The sequence below is a fragment of the Ochotona princeps genome, chromosome 11 (assembly GCF_030435755.1).
Source record: "Ochotona princeps isolate mOchPri1 chromosome 11, mOchPri1.hap1, whole genome shotgun sequence".
In the NCBI taxonomy this organism is placed as follows: Eukaryota; Metazoa; Chordata; class Mammalia; order Lagomorpha; family Ochotonidae; genus Ochotona; species Ochotona princeps.
The window spans coordinates 72,139,932-72,157,370 of record NC_080842.1 but is presented as its reverse complement, the minus strand read 5'-3'; the positions used below and the strand labels follow the sequence as shown (position 1 = coordinate 72,157,370).

Sequence of the window (17,439 nt, the reverse complement as noted above, 5' to 3'; positions counted from 1 at the left end):
GGCCTGAGGTGAGGCGGCCGGGCGAGGTTCTCGAACACGGGGTAGCGGAGACCTGGTCACGGACCGCAGTTCTCGGACAAGGTGGGGGTCTCGGGCTGGGCCGGGGGCCTGAAGGGCCTGGGCCGGGGAACGCGTGACCTGCGCCCGCCGTGAGGGTCCGTGTGTGGGGGGCAGGTCCATTGTGTGCCCTGCGGGGGGACCGCGTGGGCCCGGCGGGCCTCGCCGTGTGCGTGTCGGCCGCGCTGTCACCGCGATGGGAGGCGCTGCTGGATGTCTGCCTTCCATTAGCGTTGGGAAGAATTGGGGGGGACATCTGGAAAAGCAGAGCTCATGGGTGCAGGAAACTCCCGTGAGCATGGCGGGTCGGCAGGGTGGGGACCCCCAGAGCGTCAGCTCAGGTGGCAGGGAGGGACCCCGGGGGCATCAGCTGCAGTGGCAGGGTGGGACCCGGGGGCATCAGCTCAGGTGGCAGGGAGGGACCCCGGGGGCATCAGCTCAGGTGGCAGGGAGGGACCCCCAGAGCGTCAGCTCAGGTGGCAGGGAGGGACCCGGGGGCATCAGCTGCAGTGGCAGGGTGGGACCCGGGGGCGTCAGCTGCAGTGGCAGGGTGGGACTCGGGGGCATCAGCTCAGGTGGCAGGGAGGGACCCGGGGGCATCAGCTCAGGTGGCAGGGAGGGACCCCGGGGGCATCAGCTCAGGTGGCAGGGTGGGACCCGGGGGCATCAGCTGCAGTGGCAGGGTGGGACTCGGGGGCATCAGCTCAGGTGGCAGGGAGGGACCCCGGGGGCATCAGCTGCAGTGGCAGGGTGGGACCCCGGGGGCATCAGCTCAGGTGGCAGGGAGGGACCCGGGGGCATCAGCTCAGGTGGCAGGGTGGGACCCTGGGGCATCAGCTGCAGTGTGCAGGACCGGGAGACCCCCTTGTGCTGGCGCCTGGCGCTGTCAGGGCGCTGGCCCACAGCCGGTGGCCGGCCCTCCCCAGGGTTTGTGGGGTTGTGCTGTGACTGGGTTCGAATCTGACTTGGACTTCGCAGTTGGACAGTTTGGCCCCTTCCTCTGCGCCTGGGTTTCGTCACCGCTGTGGACGGTCAGCCGGCTGCCCGCCCAGAACCTTCCAGAGCCCCCCAGTCACGCTGGGGCAGGTGTGTTGACTGGCGGCTCTCCAGCCTTGCTTGTGGTGGCAGCGTCAGGTCAAGGCCACTGGCTGCAGGAGGTGTGCGCCACTGTCTCGCACGTTCTTCATAGTCCGTTTCACCTCGGAAGGCGTTTTGTCCTTCGCTTTCCTGGATGCCAGGCTTTCCTTTCTTTTGCAGGAGCGTTGTGGCTCTTTGAAATGTCCTGGGCGTCTGCCAGGTGTAGGGTTCTCTAATGTCACACAGTCTAGCGGATGTTTTGTTTTGGAGTATCTGAAATAACTGGAATTTGGGGAGTGCCTTGTGGAGGTATACTTGGCTTTGAACAATGATGTGCAACAGAGTTTAAGAATTATTACTTCTGGGGCCAGTGCCATGGCATAGGGGGCTAAACCTGCTTGTGGTGCCGGCATCCCATATGGCACTGCTCCACTTCCCATCCAGCTCCCTGCCTGTGGCCTGGGAAAGCAGCAGAGGACGGTCCAAGACCTTGGGACCCTGCACCCGCGTGGGAGACCCGGAAGAAGCTCTTGGCTCCTGGCTTCAGCTGGGCTGAGTTCCAGTCATTACATCTATCTGTTTGCAGATTGAACCAGCTGGTGGAAGATATCTCTCTCTTCCTCCCTCCCTCCCTTTCTATCCCATTCTTTCTGTAAATATGATCTGCCTTTCCAATCAAAATGAATACATCTTTGTAAAAAGTCATGCTCTGTTAGATGACCTCCACGGAAGCTCTGTTTCCAGGTCAGCCCTTTGAGTGGAGTTACTGGCCCCTGTGCAGTTCCTGCTGGATCAGGTGGGCTGCTGTGCTGTCTTCCCGGGAACCTGTTGCCCTTGCTAGTCACTTGGATGGAGAAGAAGCTAAAGCTAGGTGACGGCTGCTCAAGTCCTCGTTAGACTCAGCACGATTCCGTCCATCTTGATTCACATTCTTTCTTTAAGAAGCCCCTCCTCGTGGGCCCTGAGTGGGTTCTTTGGCAAGGGCATCTTGTTTTAGGGGGCGTCTGCAAAACTCAGAAGCCCCTGAGATCCTGTCCCTCTCTTAAGATTTTTTTTGCTTATGGGAAGGGGAGTTTATGAGAAAGAGACAGAGAGATGGCTCTTCCGTCCACTTTCCTGTCAGACAGCCCCCAGCTCACCCTGTCACACAGCTCTTTCTGGTTTTCATGAGGTGACGGAAGAAGGACTGGTAAGATTCTTTGAGCCCGAGTCATTCTGCATCGGCAGGAAGGCAGGGAGCCCGTGGGTCTGTCCACAGACACCCCATCCACTCCCACCGCCACTGCAGCCCCTCAGGATCCCCCAGCAGAGGGGTCAGCCCGAGGCGCTCTCCGGCACCGCCGGCCTCAGGTCCTGCGGGCTGCCGGAGCCAGGAGCCACCCCAGCACAGCCCCCCGTTTATTCCACCGCCCCAAATCCGAGCGCCCAAACTCAGCCCTAGACCTGCTTCTTACACTCACCCTGGAAGCCAGCAGGGGTGGTGCATTACCAGGGTCCCTCCCACCCCACGGGGACTCGGCTTCAGCCTCGCCCTGGCCCAGCTGGGAAAGTGGGTCTCAGAGAACCCACAGATGGGAGGGCGCTCTCACTCTGCGCCTTTTCAACTGAAAACATGAATGATGTATTTTCATCAGTCCTGCCATGAAGGAGGAACATTCCCAGGGCAAAACAAGCATATCCCAGTTCAGCTTGAATTCAACCTTTAGTAAAACTCAAGGCTGTAATGGAGCTCTGGGGCAGCTGCCCCGTCATCCGTCCCTGCAGTGTGAAGGAAGATGGCCCGGGTCCCTAGGGCCCTGCCACGCGTGGGGAAAGCTGGGGGGAGCTCCCGGGTCCCTAGGGCCCTGCCACGCGTGGGGAGAGCTGGGGGGAGCTCCCGGGTCCCTAGGGCCCTGCCACGCGTGGGGAGAGCTGGGGGGAGCTCCCGGGTCCCTAGGGCCCTGCCACGCGTGGGGAGAGCTGGGGGGAGCTCCCGGGTCCCTAGGGCCCTGCCACGCGTGGGGAGAGCTGGGGGAAGCTCCCGTTCCTGGCCCTGCCACGCGTGGGGAGAGCTGAGGGAAGCTCCCGGGTCCCTAGGGCCCTGCCACGCGTGGGGAGAGCTGGGGGGAGCTCCCGGGTCCCTAGGGCCCTGCCACGCGTGGGGAGAGCTGGGGGAAGCTCCCGTTCCTGGCCCTGCCACGCGTGGGGAGAGCTGAGGGAAGCTCCCGGGTCCCTAGGGCCCTGCCACGCGTGGGGAGAGCTGAGGGAAGCTCCCAGGTCCCTAGGGCCCTGCCACGCGTGGGGAGAGCTGGGGGAAGCTCCCGGGTCCCTAGGGCCCTGCCACGCGTGGGGAGAGCTGGGGGAAGCTCCCGTTCCGGCCTGGCCCTGCCCTGGCCATGACTCCTGTTTGGTAGCAGGTAGAAGCTCTCTCTCGCTTCCTCTGTCTGTTGCTCTGCCTTCCAAGTAAGTAAAATGCATCTTTAGAAAACTTGTTATTTCTCTTTTCTAAAAGATAATGATGATTCTGTAAATCTCGTTTCCTTTAAGTGTTATTTTCCAGTTGAGTTTTAGATTTTCTTTCAGTGTTTGGTATCATCAGACTTGTCCTTGTGCAGGTGCCGTGTTGGAGCGGAAGGGTAGGTGCGTGTGCACAGCGCGTTAAGGAGTGTTGGCTTCAGTGCTTTTCGATGAGAGCCTAAGTCAGAAACTTGGCCTTCTGAAGGCTGTTCTTGTGCCCCAGTGCTGCGCTGCCCCTCAGCGCCCGTCAGCGAGGTGGGCTGAGCTGGTAGTGAGGCCTTGCTGATGAGGGGGAAGAGCAGGTCCTTTGCCTTCATCTCGGCGGAAGTCCGAGTGAGCGGCTGTGGCCTTCAGTCCTCAGCGCTGCTACCTCAGGGACCTTCGCTCAGCACAGCCTTAACATCTGAATGTGGTGCAGTTGAATGACCTGCGTTGAGGTCGGGGAAGCCATGGACAGCCGAGAGGTCAGGTCACCAGCCGTCCAGCTGCCTGCCTCTCAGGGCTCCAGCAGGTGTCCTGGTGAACCTGCCCCTGCACCTGGAAGTCCCCCAAGTCCCTTTTTCCCTGTACCCTAGAGAAAGGCCTTTATTTTTAAAGGCTGGTGTGATTAAATTGGGCCTGTCAGTCCCTGCTCAAAATATGCCAGGCAGGCTATTTGGTCCTGGCATGTGACAGCCCTCCAGGCTTGCCCGTTGTTCTGATCTGGTCTGCTTAGGACCACATCCCCTGAGGCTGCTCTTGTTAACTCCAGGTTAGCAGGTGTGTGACAGGAGACCCTGAAGGCTGAATTCAGGTGGAGCTGGTGGTATGGCCAGAAGGGGACCTGAGCCTTGAGTACTGTGGCACTGGAGTGGCCCGCGGGGAGCTCAGTCATTCCCATACCAAAACGCCCCTGTGGGGACTGGGGGCGTTGCCTTCCTCTAATGGCAGCAGCTGGGCCTGACGCTGCCCTGCCCTCCCATGGCTCCCACGCCTGGGTTTAGAAGAGAGGTCCTATTAGCATGTGTACCTGCACTGATAGCTGGGAGTAGGTATGTCTGTGGGCAGGAGACCCAAGGGTGCCGCCAGTTAGGTGGCCTTCGCTGCTCCTGGGCAGGGGACCCATGGGTGCGGCGGGTCAGCCGGCCTTCCCTGCTCCTGGGCAGGGGACCCACGGGTGCGGCGGGTCAGGTGGCCTTCCCTGCTCCTGGGCAGGGGACCCACGGGTGCGGCGGGTCAGGTGGCCTTCCCTGCTCCTGGGCAGGGGACCCACGGGTGCGGCGGGTCAGGTGGCCTTCCCTGCTCCTGGGCAGGGGACCCACGGGTGCGGCGGGTCAGGTGGCCTTCCCTGCTCCTGGGCAGGGGACCCACGGGTGCGGCGGGTCAGGTGGCCTTCCCTGCTCCTGGGCAGGGGACCCACGGGTGTGGCGGGTCAGGTGGCCTTCCCTGCTCCTGGGGATATTTACAGCTTTTCAGGAAGACTTTCTCCTGGTAGCCACCGCCTGGGACTCCTGTGGCCTCTGTAGCAGGCAATGTCCTGGTTGGAGCCTGGCTGACTTCCTGGAGGCAGCACTTGGTGGCTCAATAGCCTTGCTGTCCTCACTCAGGTGGGAGGCCTGGATTAAGTGCCGGGCTCCTGACTTTGGCCTGGCCCAGGCCCGGCTCTTGGGGTTATTTCAAGGGTGAGCCACTGGATGGACGATCTGTCTGTCTCTCCTTGCCTTTAAATAAGTGGAAAATAAATAAATGAGAGTTAAAATGTCCGTTTCTGTCTAGTAAATAACAAGCTCTGATTTGAAATGAATTTTCTGTGAGAGACAAAAGTACATTACTGGAGTCCAGTGTGATGGCTCAGTTGACTAATCTTACCCTTGGACGCCCCGGGATCCCATATGGGCGCCGGTTCTAATCCCGGCAGCTCCACTTCCCAGCCAGCTCCCTGCCTGTGGCCTGGAAAAGCCAGTGGAGGACGGCCCAAAACCTTGGGACCCTGCACCCGTGTGGGAGACCCGGAAGAAGCTCTTGGCTCCTGGCTTTGGACTGGCTTGCCTTTGGTGGTTGTGTCCTTTTCAGGAGTGAACCAGTAGATGGAAAATCTTCCTCTTTGTCTCTGTCTCTTTTCTTTCTATGTAGATGTGCGTTTCCAATAAAAATAAATAGATTTTAAAGCAAACAAAAAGCCCCAGAATATACTCCTAAGAGTTTAAACTTGGTTTCAGGCTTTAGGAATGTAGAAACATTTCTTGGGCTGATGTGTGTCATGAGCTGGGAGAGGATTTTTTTTTAAACATTTTATTGAAATGTGTGAATACCAAGAAATGCCCGCAAGTGTGCGGCTAAATGTTTTTTTTTGTCCTCTGATCACAATTGTCACTAACCCAAATGAAGAACAAACGTTGCTAGCCCCAGGTCCCCTGCAAGAAGCTTCTTCGCTGTCTCCACCCGCAGCTCCTGGCCGCCTCCCAGGAGAGGACTTCCAGAGTGGTTGGTTCCAAGAAGTTTCAGAGCATACCACTTTATGTGATATTCTCGTTGGTCAAGTATCGGATTTTGTTTAAACATTAAACACTCACTCATTTTTAACAAAGTTACACAAGCACATAGTTTTAAGAACCGAAAGTTCTACAGGGTTTAGAACAGAAAAATAGCAACCGCCTGCCCTTCTGCATCTCCCGGGGCTCCAAGAGAAGGGGAAGGGAGGCAGGGAGAGGACTGGAGGCCCTCTCGCTCCTGGTGTGAGGTCTCCTTTGGAGGGAAGTGGGGGCTGGCTGCCCCAGAGACCCAGGGTCCTGGAAGGGTTAGAGGCTTCAGGCCCGCCCCAAGCCCTGAGTGACCCTGGGCTTCCAGGTGTGTGAGCGCAGGAAGGTGCTGTGAGGGTGGCCCCCAGGGAGCGCATGGAAGTTTCTGCACCTCCCAGACCTGGCTCTGGGCCTTGCTTCCATGGGGCTGTTGCTGAGTGAGTTCTGTGCTCTGGCTGTGGTCTGAGTATGTCGGGAGCTCATGTCGGGAGCTGGGTCCCCCATGTGGTGCTGGTAATGGGTGGTGGGGCCTAGTGGGATATCTTGAGTGGGTGTCCCCTCGTCAAGGGTTGTTGGAACGAGCCTCGCTCCTCCCCGTCTTCCCTGCATCTCTCTTTATGGGCCCTCGCCGTGGTGGTGCCAGCCGCCATGAAGGCCTCACCGGAGCCCAGCTGATGCCGGCCCCAGTTCCCTGAACCCCCAGAAGTAAGCTCAGGAGGCCTCATCCTAAAGTGACCTCAGGTGTTGGCGAGGGCAGTGGAAGTGGAGCAGTGGAGGAGGTACAGCGTTGCTCTGTTTTCTGAAAGCGGTTACAGTAAATTAGGGGACATGAGGAGATGGTGGAGCCCGCAGGGCTGGCTAACGGGTCGGAAGTGTGTGGCCCGAGTGTTGGTTGTGGAGTGGCGGGGGAGGTCGTGGGCTGAGTGGTTAGACGTGGACCTGCTGTGATCTGCAGAGGCCCAGTCAGGGCCCCGCTGAGCTATTGCAGGCCCGCTAGGTCAGCCTGGCTCGGCAGCCTCCTATGAAAGGCAGGCCCTGCCCGTTGGGTCAACGGGAAGTAGCCGTTAGGACAGTGATGTCAGTATTTTTACAGATGAGGTATTAAGTCTGTTTGGATTAGATCTCCTTTCTTCTAGTGTTTTCTATTTTGTTTGGCCTGGTTTTCTTGATCCGTGTCATTTACTCCGCCCCTGCCCAGCTGCATACATCTCTGAGTACATCGCTCCCATCAGGTGGCCTTTTTGGTGGGCCATTTCCACCTGTGAAGTGGGCCTGGGGTGTGTGTTTCCCAAGCATTCCAAGTGCAGACACAAAGTACCCCACGTAGTAACGGACTCTATTCGGAAGGTGAGAAAGTGGGCCTGTGTGTGAGGCAGGGCTGCCCCCTTGGAGACTGCCCATCCCGAGTAGGCAGTGGGAGCAAGAGGGCATCTCCAGCCCTGGCCCGGGGCACAAGGAAAGCCCTTCCAGCTGCTGGCCACCTCCTGAGGTTGGGGTGCCTCTCCAGGCGGGAGGCTGCCGGGAGCTGTACTTCTACATGGGAATCACTGTCCATCTTTTCATGGCATCCCGTCGTAGGTCCTGCACAAAGCAGATGTATCCTGGGAAAGGGCATTTTGATTGACGTGTAGCAGGACAGAACTACATTGGGGTCTTGCCTCAACTCCCAGCCCCACTGAGCTATACCATCTGCCTCCTTCCTGTGGTGCCTGGATACCCCCTCTCCTGTTCCTTTCCAGCCTAGCCCCCATCGCCCACTGCCAACCTGCCTGAGATCTGCATCCCCCAGGGCTCCCCCCACCCCCTTAGCCTGCCTGAGATCTGCATCCCCAGGACTCCCCCCACCCCCTTAGACTGCCTGAGATCTGCCATCCCCCAGGACTCCCCACCCCCTTAGCCTGCCTAGGATCTGCCATCCCCCAGGGCTCCCCACCCCTAACTCCTCTTTGGGTGCTCGCCACAGTTTGAGTGAGTATATTCAACATTTACCATTTGAATATTTTACTCTTACATTTGGTCGGTAGGTATGGCTGAGTAAAATTTGGGGTTTGATAAATGTATTTTCTTGGAATTAGTTTTTTTAAAAAATGTATTTGGTAGGCACATAGCTGCCATCTGCTGGTTTGTTAACCTAGACACCTGCAGCAGCTGGGGCTGGGTCGAGGTGAAGGCTGGCAGTCAGATTTCAGCCTGGATGTCTAGGGACGGGAGCCATGACTGCTGCTTCATGGGAGGGAGCTGGGATGGGGTCCCTGCCAGGACTGCAGGCTGGGCACTTCCCGGGGGGATGTGGGCACAGCATGCTGGATTCCTGCTGCGAGCTCAGAGCTTCCCCTTGCTGTGGTGTGGCATTCTGGGGCCCGCTCTTGGGCTGACCCTGTCGTCAGCGTGGGGAGGGATGTGTGGGAAGCCCCGCTTGGGGTGTGACCTGTTCCCCGGGCACCCTTGTCATCCCCGTGGTGTGAAGCCCCACCGTGTGTCACGCTGCCCTCTGTGGGCTTCGTGCTGGGAGTGGCCGGTCTGTTCGCCTGTCAGCTCCTAACCTTGAGACACGAGTTCCTGTGAAATGTCTGCAACTTCTCCGTCTGTCTGTTTGCTTCCTTCCTTCCTGTCTCCTTTTTCTTTTTTAAGCATTTACTTAACTTAAACTCAGAGTTACAGAGAGAGAGAGAGAGAGGTGTCTTCCACCTGCTGCGTCACTCCCCAAGTGGCTGCAACAGCCAGAACTGAGCTGACGCAGAGCCAAGATCCAGGAGCCTTTTCTGGCTCTTCCATGCCGGGTGTAGGGTTCAAAGAATCTGGGCCATCTACTGCTTGCCCAGGCCACAAGCAGGGAGCTGGATGGAAGTGGAGCAGCGGGACACACGCTGGTCCCCCTATGGGCTGCTGGCGCAGCACACAGAGGGCACATGGGCTGCACCAACACACTCTGGTCTTTCTGTTTCCCATTTTGGGGTGTTCGCCCACATTTTTTCTAGACCCTGTGTGAGGTTTTTTTTTTTGTTTCTGTAATACTTTTAATTTCAAGAACTCCTTTTTATAGTCCCTGGAAGAATTTTTAAAAAACAGTGTGCTTCCTGTTTCAAGGATGTGGTCAGCTTGGGTTTTTTTTAAGAGCGATTTTATTTTTAACAATTGTGATTTTAATTTGAGAGACACAGAGAGATCTGCTGTCCACTGTTGGACTCCCCAGATGCCCTGGAGCCAGGAACTGCCTCCCGATCTCGGCCTGGGTGGAGCCGGAGGTGCTGCCTCCGCCGGCATGCTTCTGCAGAGCCCAGCCTCCAGGGCAGGGCCAGGACTTGACCCAGGCTTGCTGGCATGGAAGGTGCAGGTCTCAAGCAGTGTCCTAACCCCTGAGCCACATGCCTGCTCTTACTTTATTTTTTTAGTTGATAAAAATTGTGTACACCTTTTGAACATCATTTTAGAAACTTGAAAGGCAGACACAAAGGGAAAAGCAGAGAGCAACAGAGACCCAGTGGACAGATCTCTGTGCTGGGCCACTCCCCAGGTAAACAGCCACGGTGTTGGGGCTGACCCAGGCCACAGCCAGGAGCCTGGGACTCTGCTCCGGTGTCCCGTGTGGGTGCAGGGGTCCAGGCGCTTGGGCCCTCTTCCGCTGTTCCCTGGGCACGTGAGCACAGACGGGGAGCAGCTGGGATTGTACCCAGCACCCGCAGGGGATGCTAGTGTGGCAGCTCGCTGCATCCTCCGTGCCACAGTGTTGGCCCACTGGGGTGTGTTTATGGTAGCCGACGTGGTGTTCTCCACACTGGGGAACGGTTAGCTCGGTTGATTAGTGTGTGCTTTGCTCACGTGTCTTTGTGCTCTGTTGGCAGGCGGTGGTCATGGGCGTGATGTGTTGCTATCAGCTGGAGTCCCTGCGCTCTGCCGTGCAGCTCCAGGCTTGGTTTATTGTGCCCCTTGTCCTGGAAGGCTTTCCTTTTTCTTTTTTTTTTAAATTTTTAAAATATTCTTTTGCAAAGATTTATTTGTCTGAAAGGCAGAGTGATGGATAGACATCTCACATCCATTGGTCCACTCCCCAACAGAGCCACAACACTTGGGGCTGGACCAGGCTGGAGCCATCAACTCCACATGGGTCTCCCAGGGATGGCAGGGCCGCCATCTTGTGCTGCCATCTCAGGCACATTGGCAGGGACTTGGGTCATGAGTATGAAGCCAGGACTTGAGCTGGTACTCTGATGTGGCATGCGGGTATTGCACTGAGTGGGTCAACCCTCTGTGCTATGCGTCAGTCCGTTAGCTTTAGTTTAACAGCTTTTTGGCTGGCTGGCTGAGAGTGCTTCATTGGAAAAGAGAGCTGCCTGTGAATGCTTGAGGCTCCAGCCCCCAGCCAGCCCGCAGCCTCCTCCCGCAGCCCCGTGGCCTCAGGCAGCTCCATGGCCCTTTCACCTCCTTGTGGCTGTTTCCGTCCCCTTTCACCTGAAGGCTGCCTGGGAGTGGCTGTCCCTCTGTCCCTAGGCCTGCTGGCGCTCCTCCCGGTGGTGGCGCTGGGTGACACTGGCGAAGCACCGACAGGTAGTGCTGAGGGCTGCTCTGGAGTCATTCTCTGTCATGCAAGTTAAGAAGGGAAGTAAGGGGATGCTGAGGTCTAAGCCTGTCGTCTGGTGTCCACCAGGCTGACTTAGAGGACTCTCCAGCACTGGACACATGTCTCCTGAGTGCTCACTGAGCGGAGGGGAGGGAGCACCCCTGAGCGTTACATTTAAAATACAAAAAAAGTTCTGATTTGAATCTGATTTGAAAGGCCTCTGGGCGTGCACATACACTACGCACACAGAGGGGTGAGGGACAAACACTTGTGCCATTGGCTGGGCCCCTCCTCAGGTGCCCACCGGAGCTGGGAGCCAGGTCTTCCCCCTGGGTGGCTGGGCCCCTCCCAGGTGCCCACCGGAGCTGGGAGCCAGGCACTCAGGTTGGGCCCCTCCCAGGTGCCCACCGGAGCTGGGAGCCAGGTCTTCCCCCTGGGTGGCTGGGCCCCTCCTCAGGTGCCCACGGGAGCTGGGAGCCAGGCACTCAGGCTGGGCCCCTCCCAGGTGCCCACCGGAGCTGGGAGCCAGGTCTTCCCCCTGGGTGGCTGGGCTTCTCCTCAGGTGCCCACCGGAGCTGGGAGCCAGGCATTCAGGCTGGGTCCCTCCCAGGTGCCCATGGGAGCTGGGAGCCAGGTCTTCCCCCTGGGTGACTGGGCCCCTCCCAGGTGCCCACCGGAGCTGGGAGCCAGGCACTCAGGCTGGGCCCCTTCTCAGGTGCCCACCAGAGCTGGGAGCCAGGTCTTCCCCCTGGGTGGCTGGGCCCCAGCTGCTTTACCATCACCTCTGCAGGTATGCCTCAGCAGGGCATTGGGACCAGCAGCAAAACCAGGACTTGAGCCTAGAGTTGGGTGCCAGTTGCCCCAGGTGGCATCTTATGCCTGTGCTGAATGTCCACTGTGGCGCCATATGTTCCGAGCAACATTTGAAGCTGTTAGGGGTTTCCCCAGACGTGGCCGACAGTCTGATTCTTGGTGACTTTGACCCTCCATGGGACAACACAAGTGTGGGACATCCAGGTGACCTTGAGTGTGAGAGCATGAATCCCCCTTTCCAGTTAGTTCAGATTCGCGCACTTAGAGCTCACAGCTTAGTTAAGATTTTTCTTTAGTTAGGTCAGTTATTTGAGCTCGGAAGTGCAGTGGGTTTATGGACAGGCACCTCAGTGGTTCAGCGGCGGAGAGTGCATCTGGGAGAGAACTGGGCTGGCCCGCACATGCTTAGTGTGCGAAGAAATTGCTCTCTTCTGTTTCCCATGAACTTATCTTTTAGCATTTAGTTAGTTAAAAGGCAGAATTAGAGAGAGAGAGAGAGAAGAGAATTGATTTACCATCTGCTTTGCTGGCCACGTCCCAGATGGCCACCACAGCTAGGGCTGGAGCCAGGAGCCTGGAACTCTGTCCAGGTCTCCCACATGGGTTCAGGGATCCAAGGTCTTGGACCATCTTTCTCTGTTTTCTAGGCACATTAACACAGAAGTGGAGCTCCTGGGACTTGAACCAGTGCTCATATCGGATGCCTTTGTTGAAGTGGACAACCTGATGTGCCACAACAGTGAGTCCCCCTCGGCCATAAGCTAATAATTCTTTTGAAGTTTATTTATTTGAAAGGTATAATGACATAGTTAGAAGGACACACACACACACACAGAGAATCTTCTACCTGCTTGTTTACTTCCCAAATGGCTGCAACAGCCAGGCTTGGGCCAGGCTGCAACCAAGGATCAGGGACTCCACCCAGGTCTTCCAAGTGGATGACAAGTTAGGGCCATTGTCTGCTGCTGCCTTCCCAGGCCTATTCGCAGGAAGCTGGATTGGAAATGGAGTCGCCAGGACTCAGATGGTACTGATATGGGTGCGAGGGTCAGAGCTGCCGGCCAAGCCTGGCCGCCCACGTCGACGGTGTTGCTGGAGGTGCAGACGTTGGCCTGTCTTGGCGCCTCTCTCCGCCTGTTCTCTTTCTGAGTGAGTGTGGAGGGCCGGGGTCATTTGGAATGCTAAGCAGTGTGGCACTGGGTGGCATTGTGCTTGCTATGAATGTGTTCTCTGGACAAGCCCATACAGATGGAATGACATTGAACTTGGATTGGTCTCACTGGCTTTCTCTGCACCATTTGCACCATTTGCTCATCTCATTGCCTGGTAAGAGTGCCTGTTTTCTGAGAATGCCTTGCCAGCGCAGTGAGTTCCCAGGTGTTTTGTTTGTCAGTCTTCTAGGCAGGTGAAAAGATGTCTCCCTCTCCCTGTAAAGCCCAGGAGAGGTGAGCTCGCGTGGACTGTGGTGCGGGCATGGCCGCTGGGCTGTGCTGTGTGCCCTCTCTCATCTTAGGGCACACAGCAGCCTCTAGTCCAGCCTAGGCCACGTGGGCACCCCTTGGCCTGTTGACCGTAGTGGTGCCAGGCTTGGTCTCACGCCCTTCGGAGCCCTCCCTGTGTCTTGGGTGGTTGTGTGAGCTCATGGGCTGGGCTGCTCGGCCGTAGATTTGGTAGCTGAACGCAGCGCTCTCTAGGTTTGCACGTCATCTTTTGGTGTAGTAGTTGTTCTGATAGTGGAGTCGGCTGTTCTGTTGATGACCAGGACTCCAATGAAAGGAAGCTTCACCCTGGCGAGGCTGGGAAAGCTCCTCCCCATCCTGCAGGACAGGACCAGGGAGTCCACTGAAGCCCAGTGTGTGTGCTGCTGCTGGCCCTGGAGTGCCAGGCGTGGTCACGGGCAGGACTGGCATTTCCTCCAAGGAGGAGGCCGTCCCCTTGTCTGTGCTGTCACAGCAGTGGTACTGAGTGCTGGACCATCAGATGCTGGAAGAATCAGTCACGCAAACCCTGAGTAATTAATAAAGGGAGTAATTGTAAGGTTATGGAAAGTGACTGATCACCTGGCAGGTGTCAGTTGATGCGACGGACCGGCTCGGCCGGGAGCAATCAGTCCAACGGGAACAGGACCCCGGGAACGGTGGGCAAGGATTCGGCGAGTGACAAACAGACACGACAACTCAAGGCAGTTGTATCTGAGTGCATTTTGCAAAAGCAAGGCATCAGCTTATATACAATAGATTATTGCAAAGGGACATTTTCTTGCTTATTCACGTGGTTACATTTCTACAAACAATTATTCCAGGGAGGTAAGCGGGTCTGACGAAAAAAGATTGTTCTCTAATAGCCTGGTGACAGACTGCAGTTGCTATTTCTTGTGGACACAGTTTGACACCAGCTGCAGTTTTAATCATTAAGCGTTTAGCTCTCATTGTGTTTTGTGCCTTACATTGGTTTTAATATTAACTTGTCTATTTTTCTTAGCTTTTCTTCCTGTATGGCTTTTTAAGCTATAGATTTCTACTATAATCTTCTTTTTAGGAATTCTCAAAAATAGTCCTAGGTAGGTTTATTAAAGCTAGTGACTTAATAGTTTTTATCCTATACTGCTTGCTATCCTTGTCCAGTCTCCTGTCAGAAGGCTTCATAGAACTATAAAGGAACATTAAGCCTTTGCCGCACATAAACAATATTATTCCAGCCATAAAGATAAGAGTAAAGAGAGTACAGCCAGGAATGCCAAGACCACTAGAGATGCAGCCGAATCCAGGAGGCATCCTTCCTTAAAGCTTCCGCCTCGGCCCGGCGATTTCTCACGCAGGCTCCACTGGAGGTGGCGTGACAAGTTGAGGCCAGGCAGGAACCCGAGCTGCTAAGCTCCCCTGTGGCACTGCAGTAGGCACCTCTGCTGCACCCGCTGCCCTGGCTCTGGCTGTGCCGGGGGAGGCAGGCCGCCGCAGCAGAGACCTTACGAGGAAGACCCAGTGTCTCAGGGTGTAAAACCCCAACCATCTACGTGTCAATAAACAGGAAATGCCAGCCTGGGTGGCAGAAAGTGGTCAGTAGAGGAGCCGCACAGAGGCCAGGCCATCAGGCAGGGCAACAAAGACTGTGGAGCAGTGAGCGTAAATACCACTCAGTGAGCAGTGAAGAGCACGGTTAAACTCTGGGCAAAGCCGGCACACTTTAGCAGAGAAGAGACCATAGGAGAACCTCGTGAAAGTTTAGAACGCAGAAGTGCAAATGACAAGTAACACGGACAAGTGTGTCCAGTGTCCTTGGCCTTCATACAAATGTAGATGAAAACTTGAGGAAACATCCCTGCCAAAGGACCAGGTGGTTAAAGGAGAAGGCAGTGCTAAGGCCAAGTGCTGGCCTAGGTACAGGGCCATGGAACCCCGCCCCCCACCCCGTCCATTGCTGGGGGACAGGTCAGGGGACACTGCCACTCTGGGAGAGGTTGGGGGTTTTCCATGTTTTGTTCCTGAGTCTAAACATGCAGCTATCGTAAGACTCAGTGGTTGTACCCCTGGGCGTTGATCGCAGGGCGTTGATCGCAGGGTGACACAGCCTTGTGCTCACTTGGACCCCTGAGATGCTTCACTCATGAAATTGCCCATAATTCAAAAGGATTGGGAGGCAGGGAGTTAGCAGGTGTGAGTATCAGGGGCAAAATGAGGATCTAGTGACAGTACTGTCTTGCCTCTTGCTGTGTCAATGCTGGGATCTGGGGTGTGAGGTTGTTACTATTGGGAGTGGGGTACTACAGAAAGAGTACATAAGGTTTCTGTTTGTTCTTTATTATTTCAGTTAGACATGTACATGACAGTTTGATGCATCTATTCCGTGTATGCCAATCAAAGCAAGTTAGTATTTCCATTTCTTTAAACATTTCAGAATTGGGGCTGGTGAAGTTTATCAGGCTAACCTGCCTCCTGTAGTGCTAGATTCCCACATGAGCACTGTTTCAGTCCTGGAGGCCCCACTTCCCGTCCTGCTGCCTGCTTGTGGCCTGGGGGAGCAGCGGAGGACGGCCTCAGTGCGCAGGCACTGCACCCACGTGGGAGAGCTATGCTCCTGGCTTGGATCTGACCAGCCCCAGCTGGGAGTGAGCCGGTGGGTGTAAGCCATATCTTTTAAAAATTATTATTTCTGGGCCTGGCGGTGTGGCCTAGCGGCTTAAGTCCTCGCCTTGAACGCCCCGGGATCCCACATGGGCGCTGGTTCTAATCCCGGCAGCTCCACTTCCCATCCAGCTCCCTGCCTGTGGCCTGGGAAAGCAGTCGAGGACGGCCCAATGCATTGGGACCCTGCACTCATGTGGGAGACCTGAAAGAGGTTCCTGGTTCCCAGCATCGGATCAGCACAGCACCGGCCCGTTGTGGCTCACTTGGGGAGTGAATCATCGGACGGAAGATCCTCCTCTCTGTCTCTCCATCTCTCTGTATATCTGACTGTAATAAAATAAATAAATCTTTAAAAAAATCATTATTTCTTTATTTCTCTAAAAGGGAGTGAGAAAGTGCATAAGCGAGCAAGTTCTGGTCCTTGATTCCCCAAATGCCCATAATGTGTGGTGCTGGACAGGGCTGCGAGCCTGGAACTTGGTGTAGGCCTCCTGTGTGGGTAGTAGGTATCCTCCAGTGTCTTGATTGCGATGCCGAGATCCAGGAACTCTATCCCAGTCTCTACTCTGGGTGCCAGGGGCCCATGTCCTCCTGCTGCCCTCCCAGGTGTGTCAGCTGGGAGCTGGACCCGAAGCTGAGCAGCCAGGACTCTGAGCAGCACTCTGGCATGGGGCTTCACCTGCTGTGCTGCAGTTCTGGCTCCTGGGTCTCGTTCCTGTATGTACAGCCTATAGAGATACCTGAGTTCTAGAAGGAGGGGGAGAGGAGAGAGAGGAAAGAGGGAGGGAGAGATGTTCTATCTGCTAGTTCACTCCTCAAGTGCCTGCGGATGCCAGGGCTGGGCCAGGCTGAAGCCAGCAGCCTGGAACTTTATTGGAATCCCTACGTGAGTGTCAGGGACTTAAGTGTGAGCCTTCACCTGCTGCCTCCAGGATGCAGGATGGGGAGCGGCACCCAGTGTGGGTGCAGTGATACTAAGGGACGGCTCAGCCTGCCGTACCCCGATCCACTCCCAACTCGGTAGAATCACTTAAGTGAGCAGTTCTTCAGGCTGCCCAAGCTATGGACCTGAAGGTTGGCGCTTGTGCCCTCTAGTCTATGTGTGGGAACCAATCCTGCCCAGGAAACTGATTGTGTGCCCTCAGGTGAGAGACTGGATGCTGTTCATGCTGTGTCTGGCTGTGCCTCCTTGGCAAGTAAAGCTTTAAAAAAAATTTATTTTTTAAATTTTGCTGAGGAGTAATAGGGATTGGAGCTGACTGGAAGCTTGCAATGTGAGATCGTGTGAGGGCAACCTGGGGGATTCCATGAAGGTAAGATATGAGTGAGGCAACCAGCAGCAGGCTCGGGTCTCGGGGTCTGCTCACCAGGCTGCTCACACTCCTGTAATGAGCAACAGTGACTACAGAGGTGCGCTCCTCTGTGGTGTGCTGCCTCTGTGGTGTGTTTGTTCCGTGGTGTGCTCGTTCTGTGCTGTGCTCGTTCTGTGGTGTGTTTTGTGGCATGCTCCCTCTGTGGCGTGTTCGTTCTGTGGTGCGCTCCCTCTGTATCTGGACAGCTTCTGGAGTGGCTCCTGCAGGAGGTGTGACATCGGTTCTCGCCATCAAGCTTTATAGGAGTGTGTCCCTCCCCTGTGGGTCACTTTTGTGCTGTGGTTTCTGGGGGAAAATTGTGTGTAACTGTCCTGCCAGGCCACAGTGCCCATTAGCAGGAGTGACTGACTTAGGGCTATCTGCAGAGAAAGCTTCCAAGCAGTGAGCCGAGCTACAGGGCTGCACCCCGCTTAGGCGGCGGCCGCAAGCGTCCATGTGGAGAT

At 56.2% G+C, this 17,439-nt stretch overlaps 1 protein-coding gene across 2 annotated transcripts in view; it reads left to right on the top strand.

Moving 5' to 3' along the window:
- The window catches only part of AFAP1 (actin filament associated protein 1), a 115,800-nt gene continuing 98,361 nt past the window's right edge, over positions 1–17,439 (top strand). For both annotated transcript variants that reach the window (XM_058670317.1, XM_058670316.1), the window contains exons 1-2: positions 1–8; positions 12,147–12,238. In XM_058670317.1, the coding sequence (XP_058526300.1) occupies positions 12,226–12,238 (13 nt within the window). In that variant the 5' untranslated portion in view covers positions 1–8; positions 12,147–12,225. The remainder of the gene's footprint in view (positions 9–12,146; positions 12,239–17,439) is intronic.